This window comes from Myotis brandtii, unplaced genomic scaffold (assembly GCF_000412655.1).
Source record: "Myotis brandtii unplaced genomic scaffold, ASM41265v1 scaffold18, whole genome shotgun sequence".
Taxonomy (NCBI): Eukaryota; Metazoa; Chordata; class Mammalia; order Chiroptera; family Vespertilionidae; genus Myotis; species Myotis brandtii.
This window is the reverse complement of record NW_005356674.1, coordinates 5,767,108-5,780,438: the sequence shown is the minus strand read 5'-3', so window position 1 is coordinate 5,780,438 and position 13,331 is coordinate 5,767,108. Positions and strand designations below refer to the sequence as shown.

The window sequence follows — 13,331 nt, the reverse complement described above, 5'->3', positions numbered from 1 at the left end:
CCTAATTTTGAAATATCACAGGTGAGCCCCATATATCTTACCGTGTAAGTATAAAATTGCTCTTGCTCTTCTGCAATTTAAGAATACCTCTACAGGCTACATGAGAGTTCTAGAAAAGGGAGTCACGTGTAGCCTGGGTAAGAGACCCAAAATATGCCTGTACCTGTGTTACCGGTGAGACGAGGAGACCTCGGTTCTTGTCTTTTTGAAAGAAAGATTTCAATCAAGAGACCAAGTATAGAAAAGCAAGCAAGAATGTATTGACCACAGCAAAAATATACTGAGGACAGTGAAACAAGGGCATAGAAGAAGCAACAGGAGAGCCCAGGCTGGGCTGCTTTGGCTCACTGGGAAGTCAGAGAAAAGGGGGGCCTTGGCGACAGGTTCAGGGGGTTAGCCTGGGACGAGCTACCGCTGCCCGTTGCTCCTCACGCCTGGTGGCCAGGGCAGCAAGCTTTCACCTTAACTTCTTGCTACCGCTTTCCCTCTTGCACTTGTCCTGGAATTTTCCTAGCTTCTTACTATCCTATTACATCGCCAGTTTCTTCCATAGTTCACCCCTTAGAATTCTGGACTCCCAAAAGATGAATCATGACTGGCCCAAGGCTTCCAAAGCCAGGGTAAATCCCTTTCCCAAGTGACAGCCACAACACAAATGCTGGATCACACCCCATCGAAAGGAAAGATAAAGCTAAACTCAAAAACAAAACAAAAAAAATGCCTGCCACCTTGAGCCACAGCATTCCCTTCCCTGAGTCTCCTTCCAACTGAAATCCAGAAGATTGTGATCTCTAACACCTGGCCCCCAAATTAATCTGACCGTGCCAAACCCCGCCCCAAGCTACCTGGAGGTTTTACAAGTTAGGAGTCTGGCTCCTCCCAGCTCCTCCTTCTCTTTTAATTCTTGATTAAATAGCTTCCCCTTTAATGGCTTTTGCAGGGGAAGTTGCACCTCCTAGGTCCTGCCAGCAGCAGCTCTCCCCATCATGACAGCTGCCCGGTGCCTGGTGGCCAGGGCAGCCAGCCTTAGCTTCTTGCTCCTGCTTTCCTTCTGGCCGGACCCAGGTGTGGGAGCTAAGGAGCTGAAGTTTGTGACGCTGGTGAGTACTCTTTTCTCACTGCTTTTCTCTCAAAACTGTGACCAGCAGGGTCTGAACATGGAGTGTCAGGTTTCTGGTTACCCTTCTGTTACCTTGGGAGACCAAACTGGGAGAGTGAATAATCAGGTTTCGCAAGTTCCTGGGAGTGAAGTTTTAACGTGTGCTGATGCAAAGGTGTTTGGTTTGGGTATTTTTGCCTTTGCCCATGTTCCTCCTTTATCCACTTTCTTCACAACTGCCTCGAATGCAGACTCCTTTTGACAGCCAATCCAGCCAGGAGAAGAAGCCACAGCTGGCGCTGTTTAGTACCAGGGGCTGAACTAGCTTCATTCCGTTTAATGATGATTTGTTTGCAAACCCCCCAAAAACCCAGTCATTTCTGAGTGAAGAAACCCTTCTGTTTATCAGTAAATTTACAAACAGTGTTTGAAACGGAAAAATGAAACTAAACTCAAGCGTTCTAGGATGACTTCCTGATACATCGATTTGGTTGACCACTGAAATCATGTTTTTCCCCACCCATATGTGTGACAAGTTATGAGAAAAGGTGGCGGGGGGAGGGGGGTAGAGGCTGCCAAATGCATGATGTTAGGGAAAGAAAATATACTGTTGGCACTGTTTTAAAAATAGAAAGAGTTTGCAAAGTAAAGGGGATTTACCACTTTACATAGGAGTTCTGGAATTAATCCTTCTGTTGGTTTCTGTTTGTGTCTGATTTTCTGTGTATCTCTGTTTCTCTTTGATCTGTTTCTGCCTCTGACGCTTTCCTTGTCTTTCACAGGTTCTCTCCCTCTCTTTCTCTCTCACATTTTTCCTTTGCTCGTGAAAGTATGCTGATAAATACGTAGATTTTTCTCTCTGTAAGAATGTTCATGATTTATTTTTAGAATGTTCTTAAAAATTAAACATGAAATTCCTATTTTGTCAGCTTAAGTGTAGTCAAAACTCCTTTTCCTTCTACAAAAAAAAAAATTTCATAACCATGAGTTTATGCAAGTCATGATTCTTAGTCCAGTAAATCTTTACTAGGTCATGAGTCAAAAATGAGAGAGAGAGGAGAACCAGAGAAATATACCATCAATTTATTTACAGACGATTCACCAGCTGTCAGGCTTCTGTGCTGAAAAAGCTGTGTAATATTGTGCACTACCATGGGAAGTTAGACTTTCAGTTACAGGGGGAAATCCATGCAAGTTAGACTTTTAGTTCTGTGCATGGGTTCCTTTGCCAACATGTGCATTGAGCAAGGGTGGGAACTGCAGAAATTGCCCTGCAATGCTCTAAACCTGTGATAAGCCAGTTCAGTAGTGACCCTCTCTGAGATATTACAGTCAACCCTCAGTGAACTGCCTGTGTTTGGGTCTCCTCCGTGTTTTACTACAGCCCAGGCCAACTTGACTACCAAACTCTCCTCCACTCTTAGTTAACATAAGTTTAGGGAGTCCCAGTTAAGTCTTCCCTAAGAAAAACCTTACAGAGGTAGTTCACTGGCAGCCAAAAACAATGAACAATTCTCACACAAAGCCAATGTTAACAATTTCTCCTACCACAGCTTTCTTCCATGAATGGTAGATGAAAGGCAACTTAATACACCTTTCTTGGCCCTTACAAAACAACTTCTGTCCAAGGACTTAAGCCAGAAGATATTACCTTCATCTTTTCATGGATCATAGCAAATGTTTGACTATAAATGATTCCATTATATACCCAGGAAAATCCGTAGAAAATTATCAGGAGAACCAGAACGAAAGAAAGGTGCCTCTGATTAAAGAGATAATATTAATGACAATAACCCATAGTTAATTGAGTGCTTACATATGTCCCAACTTTTTTCATCTTGAAAACAGAAACTCCATACCCTTTATACAGCAACTCCCCATTCTCCCCTCCCCTCAGCCCCTGGCAACCACCATCCTACTTTCTGACTATGAATCTGACTACTCTATATATTTCATATAAGTGAAATCATACAGTATTTGTCCTTTGGTGAATTACTTACCTTACTTAGCATGATGTCCTCAAGGTTCTAGATAATCCTTTATTATTTTTGAGCTTATAAACTTAATAAAATACAAATTGTACTTTCTAGTTTATAAAATTAATAAGGAAACTTCGTAGTTAAGCACATGTGTAGCTGAAAGGGATCCAAGAAAAGGGAATATAAAGTACTAGATCGTTATCTACACTATAACCTTAGACTACCTAGAACCTTAGACTAACTACGTCACCTCTTTGTACTCAAGTCTTAGCCACTATGAATTATAATTCATTTTCTCTTGGAGGTGACACATCTGCAGTATGGTTTGAGGAAGGAAAAAGCAGGAGGGGAGAACAGAGAGAGAATGCTACCACAGTTCAGGAAAAGCACAGTAAAGACCTGAGTTGGAAAATAAAGGATGAACTTCTTTTAAAAAAAAATGTGAAGGCAGAATCCCTATGGGTTGAATAATAAGGAAAAAAGAGAAACCAAAATGACTCTGAGTTTTCAGTTTTTGGTTGCTGGAAAGATGATGATGTCATGGAGGTGGGATATATACAAGGCATTAAACATTTGAAAGTCTTAAAAATTAATATGAACTATAAACACCGAAGAAACTTACAATACTGTGTACTACACAGCGCACTATAGCATCGTGTTTAAATGTGCAGACCACCTGAGTTTGATTACAGCTCGACCCCTTACTAGCTGTGTGGCTTTTGATGAGTAACTTAACCTTTCTGTGCCTCAGTTTCATCATCAGTAAAATGGGGATAATAGTACTTCATGGAGTTGTTGTGAGACTTCATTGAGTTAATACTTAGAAGTACTTATAAGCCTATCTGGTAAATGCCCCAAACATTGTAACTATTATTAACATACATACACTTACATAATACATACAATTATCCCATGTGTGCTTTTTGTAACATTCATAACCAGTTAATTAAAATGCCAGGATTTGTTTTTCTTTTCTATTCTTTCTGTTCTAAAAAGGATAAAGTATTTACATGTCTTTTTTTCTTTTAAGTTTGTTCATTTTTCTTCCCAGCTTTGGGTCCCTGGCCCAATAAAAACTAAAAAAAAATAAAAATTTAAAATGTGACTCAAGAGTTAAACAGAATTTATTCACTCCAACCACGGTTTGACTTACTGATCCATTGACTTACTTGTCCTTTCCTTCAGAACTTTTCTCTAGAATAAGACTGGCGACTGCCCTTTTATTTGCTTTCATCTTAATTGTTCATGTTTGAACAATACCTTAGAACACAGGCAGGAACTTCTCAAGGCCTATAAATGTTATCTTCTGCTTCTATCAAAGTAAGAATCGCAGCCACCATATTGTGAGCATCCACTAGATGCTAGGCTCTTACATTTGTATTTTGAATCCTCCAAATGGCCCAGCAAGGCCTGTAATATTATCTTGGTATTAAAGAGGAACTGGAACTTCTTTGGGACATACTGGGTGCTGGGGACTCCAGTTGTAACTGTCCGGAGCCACGCCTACAGATTGGTTGGCATCTAAAAGAGGGACCAGGGAGAACTCTCTACTGGCAAACAAAACCAGGGCTCCGGCCTCCACTCACAAACAACCCTCCAGGGTCTCTCCTGGGCTCAGTGGCCCCCTAGGCCTGCATGTCCTTCAAAGGCATCTCGCTGGGCAGAGCGCGGGGCATCTTGCTGTGTGGGAGCATATGTGTCCTGTGTGCCAGCACTGTGTTGGGGATATAGCGGTGCCCATGACAGCAAGGATTCTACTGCCAAGGAATTTAGGGGGAGAAGAGATGCCAGATACACATACACACAAAACACAAGAAAATAGGGACAAAAATAGAGCCGGGGGATGAGAAAGAGATGGAGCAGGAATTACTTTGTAACCTGTGGTCAAGGGAGGCCTCTCCGCAGAGGGTGCCTTTCCCAGGACAGATGTGAATTAGCGACCGTGTGTGTGTGTGTGTCCCAGGGGAAGAAGTAGAAACAGGCCATTTGAGGCAGATAGGACATCAACACTCTGAGGCTGGAACAAATTTATTATATCAGATGGATGGGCCAGCGGGAGGGCTTGGTGACTAACCATGTTTAGCAAAAATGTAAGGTGAGAACATTATGGTGGGCAAGGCCAGATCAGGTATGATCTTGTGAGCCAGAGTAAGGAAATTATAATATTATGCAAAGAGCAATAGGAAATGATATAATGTCTGAAATTATATGATGTCTGAGAGTAGGCAGGGGCTCACTATAACAATCTCTACTTTTGTATATCTTTACGATTTTCTGCCAAATAAACTTAAACAGAATGAGAGGATTCTAAGCAACCAAGTAACACATTCTGATTGACTTTTTTTTTTAAAGCACTTGAGGTCTGCCTGGCTGCGGTGGCTCAGTGGTTGAGCGTGGACCTATGAACCAGGAGTCATGGTTTGATTCCCAGTCAGGGCACATGCCTTTTTGGTTGTCACAAGTGGAGAATGCTACTGTCATCTAGTGGGCAAAGGCTAAGGATGCTGCTAAACATCCTATAAGGCATAGGACAGCTCCTCACAAGGAATTACCCAACCCAAATGTCAACAGTACTGAAGCTGAGAAACCAGGGAAATTAAACAATGTGGAGTTTATAATCTATTGAAACCATATAACAACTCTAGTTACTCAGATCTGGGAAAGTGTTTTGCATGTAGTATTTTGGGAAGTAAAAGTCTGAAGTGTGTTTCTATTGTGAAAAGAGAAGCACTAATGTTTAGCCTCAATAATCTCTGGTCATAACCAAGTCACTCTTGGTGACAAATAACTGTAGGTGCTCATTGGAGAATATGTGGCCCTTCTTCCTGCCATGAGGGCACCATTTATTACAGTAATTCCTTACCTGACCCAGACGGTTTCTTAAGACCCACTGCACCATTAGCCCTGTATTTGCTGTAGCCCGTTCTAATGAGATTTTAGTTTAGGGAAGCGATTTTCTACCTTTCTCATCTCATGGCACACATAAACTAATTACTAAAATTCTGCGGCACACGCCAATCTGATTTTTAAAAAATAGGTATACTTTTGATTCATGCACACCAAACAGCTATTGTTGTGTTGGCTGTTGTCATTTTTTTTTTACAATCTAAGGGAAAAGAGGTCAGTGTCCCTGACTATATAGCCAGGTATTGCATGTTTTAAAATTTCTTGAGCACACCTGTTGAAAATTGCTGGTTTAGGGACCAAAAGATCAGTTTTCTTCAGACACCAGAGACACAACCAAAGTCTTAGAATCCTCCCTCACTGCCTCAAAGATGGCTAAAGCTTTGATACTCTTTCTTATTCAGTGTCTACTGAGCTCTTTTACAGAATTTCAAAAGAACAGCCTCCTGGCTTTCTTTTCAGTGGAGCACCTTAGCCAGGTAGTATAAGTGAAAAGTGCAATTAAATGTGTGTGCTGGCATCAATGTAGACTTCATCTTGTTATCCTCCTCCTCCTCCTCCTCCTCCTCCTCCTCCTCCTCCTCCTCCTCCTCCTCCTCCTCCTCCTCCTCCTCCTCCTCCTCCTCCTCCTCCTCCTCCTCCTCCTCCTCCTCCTCCTCCTCCTCCTTCTTCTGGTTAATCCTCACCCAAGGATATTTTCCCATTGATTTTTAGAGAGTGTGGAGGGGGAGAGATAGAGAGAAACATCAATGTGAGAGAGACACATCAATTGGTTGCCTCCCGCATGAGCCCTAACCAGGGTCAGGAATCAAGCCTGCAACCGAGGTATGTGCCCTTGACTGGAGTTGAACCCAGGACCTTTCAGCTCGAGGGCCGACACTCTATCCACTGAGCCAAACAGGATGGAGCCATCTTGTACTTCTTGAGTGTTTTTATTTCCCTATCTTTTGCTTATAAAATAACTTTGTGTTTGGCTTGGTATACTGCTCAGAAAACATATTATAATCAAGGTTTCAGAAGTTCAGGCTGCACCCCAAAGAGTAAAATGGGCACTCAAAATAGCATGACATACCAACCAGTGAGGCTCAGTAGTTGAGCATCAACCCATGAACCAGAAGGTCACAGTTCGATTTCTGGTCAGGGCACATGTCTGAGTTATGGGATGTGCAGGAGGCAACGGATCAATGATTCTCATCATTGATGTTTCTATCCCTCTCTCCCTCTCCCTTCCTCTTTCTGAAATCAATTAAAAAAAATAGCATGACCTGTGTACACATCCAAAGTATGTCCTTAAAGTATAGAGAATTCGCTCTTCTCATCTCCCCGCCGCAATTCCTTTACCTCCAACCTCCTAAAAACTTCCTAAGAATCATTGATGCAAAATAGTTGCAATTTCTATGAAGCATTTTATTATAGGCAAAAAATGTTGACACCATTATTACTGTAACTACAATTAAGGGAAGACTACTTCTCATCAGAGTGCATCTGCAATAAAGTGATCTTACTGAGCTTTGTGTTCCTTCTCGTCCTGTCCAATGTACAAACCAGTTTCCATGTGCGGATGGTCTGCCTCCTAATGGCTAATCATTTGTTACTTGCTTTACCTGAAACACAGGAAAAGTGTTAGTGATTTTAGAACAGTGGTTCTTAACCTACGATTTACCTGGGAAGGTTTTTAAAATCCTGATGCCCTGGCTGTATCCCAAATTCATAAAACAAAATCACTAGGGGTGGCTCCATCCTCAGAATACTTTTAACTCCCCAAGTGATGGTATGAGCAGCCAAGATTGAGAACCAGTGGTTTAGAAAAATATCTGTTATGATGAGGAGAGGCCAAATACCAAAATGAAATTTGTAACATTACTGTCTTAATCTATTTTCAGGTTTTTAGGCATGGAGACCGGAGTCCCATTGAAACCTTTCCTAATGACCCCATTAAAGAAACCTCCTGGCCACAAGGATTTGGCCAACTCACTCAGGTTGGTTGGATTTTTAGCTAAAGTTGGTGATAAGTCTCAAGGGAAACTAAACATTGTGGGGTTTGTAATCCATTGAAACCATAAAACCACTTTAGTTACTCAGATCTGGAAAAATATTTTGCACAATTACCTGGGATCTAAAAAGTCTCAAATGTGTTTCGATTGTGGAACAAGAGGAACTAATGGTTAGCCTTGTTAATTTCTGGTCATGTCCAAGTCAGCCTTAGTGACTAATAACTGCACAAAAGTGTATAGAATTTCCTGTTTCGGTTTTAAAAAATATATTTTTATTGGTTTCAGAGAGGAAGGGAGAGGGAGAGAATCATTGATCAGCTGCCTCCTGCATGCCCCCTATAGCCCATAACCCCGGCATGTGCCCTTGACTGAAATAGAACCCGGGACCCTTCAGTCTGCAGGCTGACACTCTATCCACTGAGCCAAATCAGTTAGGACTTGATCTTTTTTAATTGTGTGTTTTATTAAAGCATAAGAGATGTGCATGAACAACAGAAAAATGCAGGAGGTTAGTGATGCTGAAATGAGCGAAAGATACTTATAAGCCAGCCCTTGAGATTCTCAGGCTCTACCTGAGAAAGTAGAAAATAATCTTGTAATCAATAAGCTGAATTCACAGGGTTGGGAAAACATTCCTCTGGAAGTGCTGATACCAAATTTGATTTCTTTTTAAAAAATATATATTTTATTGATTTTTTTACAGAGAGGAAGGGAGAGGGAGAGGGGGTTAGAAACATTGATGAGAGAGAAACATCGATCAGCCGCCTCCTGCACACCCTCCACTGGGGATGTGTCCGCAATCAAGGTATATGCCCTTGCTGGAATCGAACCTGGGACCCTTCAGCCCACAGGCCGATGCTCTATCCACTGAGCCAAACTGGCTAGGGCCCAAATTTGATTTCTTATCAGCTAGATATGTTGGGTTTAAGCCTTCCTTTTAAGGGGTCACTTACACACAGGAAGTCCTACTTCCTACAGAGCACCGAAGGAGAAGGTGAACTGGGAAACAAAGGCAAACGTGGTCTCTGCTCCATGCTCCAGTGCCCCCCTGTAAGAGTGGATGGCTCTTCTGTTTGGAGCCATAAGGCCAGGTGCATTGCTTCTGTCCTGATCAATGCACTGTTTAAATATATTTAGAAGATGTTCAAGAATGTTTAGAGTTGGATATCTGCAACACTAATGGGTCTTAATCTTGGCCAAACATTGGAATTATTGAAAGAGCTTTAAAAAGTGTTGTTGTTATTGTTGTTAATCCTCACCCAAAGATAGATATTCTTTCCATTGAGTTTTAGAGAAAGTGGAAGGGATGCTGGGAAGGAGGGAGGGAAGGAGGGAGGGAGGGAGAGAGAGAGAGTGAGAGAGAGAGAGAGAGATGTGAGACAGACTCACCAACTGGTTGCCTCCCACATGAGCTCCAACAGGGCCTGGGATCTTACCTGCAACCCAGGTACATGCTCTTGACCTAGAATCAAACCCATGACCCTTCAGTGAGCAGGCCGATGTTCCATCCACGGAACCACACCAGCCAGGGCACAGCTTTAAAAAATATTGATGTCTGCCTGAGAGATTCTTGAATTGGTGCCAAGTGTGGCCTGGATATAGGATTTTCAGAAGTGCCTTGGTTGATCAGTTGATTCAAATGTGCAGCCAGAGCTGAAAATTACTGCCCTAATTCAACTACACTGTTTAATAGAGGAGGAAACTCAGAGAGGTTGTTTGAGGCCAGCATCTTCTGGCTCCCAAGTCAGACCTCTTCCCACCACAGCCTACCCAGCTTGTAGCTTCTTGAATAAGAGGTATTACAATAATTCAGGGCTGCTTCTCAATAACTGTGGTTCTATTTAGACTCTTGTTCCCTTGCTGTGCTTTCAGTAAGGCTAAAAGATTCTTGCAGACTGTGGTATCTGTATTTTTCATCTGAGACTTTCTTGACTAACCATCAGATTCTCCTATAGGGGTGTTTCTCAAGCTTTCAAGTTCAAATGAATCATGTAGAGATCCTGTCAAAATGCAGATTCTAATTCAGCAGGTCTGACATGGGACCTGGGATTCTGCATTTCTAACAAACTTCCTGGTGATGCCAATGGTGTTGGTACATAGACCCTCGTGAAGCAGCAAAAGTTCTAGAGTTCAAATCTTGTCCTTGACCAGGTACTTCCAATCTACATAAGGAGAAGTGATGGCTTTATAGATCAGTGGTTCTCAAAGTGTGGTCCCTGGCACCTGGGAACTTGATGGAACTAAATTCTTTGGCCCCACCCACTGAACCAGAAACTCTGGGGTGGAAGCCTGGGAATCTTTGTTTGAATGAGTTCTCCATATGATTCTGTGCAAGATAAAGTGTGAAAACCACCGCTCTATAGAAGATGATTGTTTCATCAGAAGTCAGTTTTAAGTTAGAACAATGATTGGACCCAAAATACCAGCTTATTCAGCTACCCAGATCATCCAGTAAACTCACAAACCTCAAATTACACATTGCTCCTATTACCTTCTTCCCCATTCTAGAGGGGTGGTGATGATAGTGGTGGCCAGGAGTGACAAGCAAATGAGCGTGTGGGGCCAAGCAGAAGCCACGGTGACCACATCCTCTTTGACTCCTGAAGCTCTGGTGAAGCTCTGGGTTAACGACAGACCTGAACGCAGTGCTTCTCAAAGCATGGTGCTCTACTACATGGATGTGAATCACTCGAGGCAGTTGTTAAAATGAAGATTCCAGGACTACACCCAGGATTTAATGAGCAGGAATCTTGGGGGGAAATGCTGAGGAATCTGCATTTCAACAAGTACCCCTAGATACATTTTGTTTCTGATGCACAGATAGGCTTAGGGATCATTGAGCTAAAGTAATGCTTCTCAGTGATTACTGGCCGTCACAGTCTTAGTGAGCTTGTTAAAAACTGATTCCTGAGCTCATCCTCAAACTAGGTGGGGCCCAGGAATTTGGTTTCTAACATACTCCGAAATGATGCTAATACTGATGATCCACAGACCATACTTTGAGTAACAGGCTCCAGTTTTTCATGTACCACGCATAAATAAACTGTACAAATAATAAAACATTGCACCCAGAGGTTGAATATGATCTTCAGATTCATCAAATCCAACCTCTTAATGGTTGAATTTCTTCCACCAACCCCCTAAATCAGTGGTTGGCAAACCGCAGCTCGTGAGCCACATGCGGCTCTTTGGCCCCTTGAGTGTGGCTCTTCCACAAAATACCGGCTCTTCCACAAAATACCAACTTCTGCACATGGGCCATGAAGTTTCAATCGCACTGTACGTGCACGCCTGCACGTGGTATTTTGTGGAAGAGCCACACTCAAGGGGCCAAAGAGCCGCATGTGGCTTGCGAGCCGCGGTTTGCCAACCACGGTCCTAAGAGGTCAGCCAGCCCTTTGAATGTTCTGCCAACAAAGATGACCATTGAATGCTCTACCACACCAGGGATGAATCATTTATGTAGATCAGATTCATCACCAATTATTACCTGTACAAGGCTCTATGTTAAGTGGTAATGAAGGTAAAGAGTTTTCTCAGGGAGTAATGACTAAAAACTACAGCTTTTTTTTTTCTTGTTGTCATTTAAAAATGTATTGTTGTGGAACTATTAAAGTACACTATTATTCACTCATTTAATGAGGAGAGATGAGGTGCATAGATAAGAGTCACAGAACTTACTTTCAGTAATTTGTGCTTTTATTTTTTCCCCTAGTTGGGCATGGAGCAGCATTATGAACTTGGAGAGTATATAAGGAAAAGATACGGAAAATTCTTGAATGAGTCCTATAAACATCAACAGGCAAGTTGGGGAGCTAGAAGTGGGAACCTTGTCCCTCTGAAAGAATTTAACATAATGTTGCATTTCTCAAAGTGCTTTGCCTATTTCCCAACAGATAATCTTGTTTAGAAATGTATTCCTCTTTCTACAAATATTTTATTCCTAAAACATTATGAACATGAGTGAGCTAAAATGTTAAGGACAACTACGGTAAATACTTTAGCTTGGCAAGTAAAGACACGTAGCCTCCACTTAATTGGTCTCTTTTGTCAATTCAACTACAGTGGGGCCTTGACTTATGAGTTTAATTCGTTCCGTGATGGAGCTCGTAACTCAAATTACTCGTATATCAAATCATTAAAGTGAACGAGTGAGACACGTGATGCTGGGCTGATGTTGTGGCGTTCACTGTGACGTTTGCTGTGCCAACTAGCGGTGGGGTATCTGAAGCTGGCTCATAACCCGAATTTTAGCTCGCAACTCAAAGCAAAAAATCGGCTTGTATTTCAAAAAACTGGTTAGTCGGGACACTCGTAAGTCAAGGCCCCACTGTATTGGCATAGCAGGTTGCTTTATAGCATGGCATGCTCATAATACTGTCTCTTCCATAACAGATCTTATGATCATGATGCTATCACAATGTTTGCTAATATTTTGGTGTGGATATCCTGTCCTTTCTCAGGTACTAGCTGTACAGGAAAAACCCACAGTTCCTCTCAGTTGGATTCTACTTTGATTTTCCCACTCTAGGTTTATGTTCGCAGCACAGACATTGACCGGACGTTGATGAGTGCCATGACAAACCTTGCAGCCCTGTTTCCCCCCAAGGGTATTAGCCTCTGGAATCCCAACCTGCCCTGGCAGCCCATCCCAGTGCACACAGTCCCTCTTGTGGAAGATCGGGTCAGTATTCTGGGAAAACCAGCAGATTCTATTGGGCCTGGAAGGCGGGAGGCAGGTTGCTCAATACTTGTGGGTATGGGAGTCTGGACTCTTCTTGGGCTGTGCAGCCTTAATTCTTTCCTAAATAAAAGTGCAAAGGACAATGTAGGACGTAGAAAGCCCAAGGCAAGAGAGAGTAGGAACAGAATGTCTCTTTGGATCTTTATCAACTATTTTGTTTTGCCACTCTTTCAACTTTTGGCAATTTGTCCCTATGTATCTACACACACACACACACACACACACACACACACGGCTCCCAGTGTTTAATTCTTTGGTGCCCCACACAGGTTCTCCTCCATTGCTGGGGTCCAGCCCCAGCAGGTCCAGGGGTTCCCCATAGGTGTGGACGGAGTAGGCGAAGAAGGAAGGACTCAAAGGCAGCATTCAGTTGATCAGCATGGTTGGGTTCTCCCTCCAGGATCTCCATCCAAGTTCTGTAGCCAGGTTCTGTCCAGGATCTTTTGCCATGTTTTCTTGCTAGGTTCTGTCTAGGATCTCCAGCCAAGTCCTGTCTCTAGGTTCTGTCTTTCTGTCTCTAGGTTCTGTGTTTAGGTTCTTCAGCCAGGTTCTCTTGCTAGGTTCTGTTTCTAGGTTCTGTGTAGGATCTCCAGCCAAGTCCTGTCTCTAGG

The 13,331-nt window shown here is 42.6% G+C and overlaps 1 protein-coding gene across 3 annotated transcripts in view; it reads left to right on the top strand.

Annotated features, from left to right (window-relative positions):
- Positions 1-897: 897 nt before the first annotated feature.
- The window catches only part of ACPP (acid phosphatase, prostate), a 42,508-nt gene continuing 30,074 nt past the window's right edge, over positions 898-13,331 (top strand). The window contains exons 1-4 of one of the 3 annotated variants that reach the window (XM_005863581.2): positions 900-1,100; positions 7,866-7,961; positions 11,692-11,778; positions 12,508-12,660. In XM_005863581.2, coding sequence (XP_005863643.1) covers positions 987-1,100; positions 7,866-7,961; positions 11,692-11,778; positions 12,508-12,660 — 450 coding nt within the window. In that variant the 5' untranslated portion in view covers positions 900-986. Of the gene's footprint in view, positions 1,101-7,865; positions 7,962-11,691; positions 11,779-12,507; positions 12,661-13,331 lie in introns of all 3 variants that reach the window. The other 2 variants (XM_014537528.1, XM_014537529.1) reach the window with 2 other exon arrangements.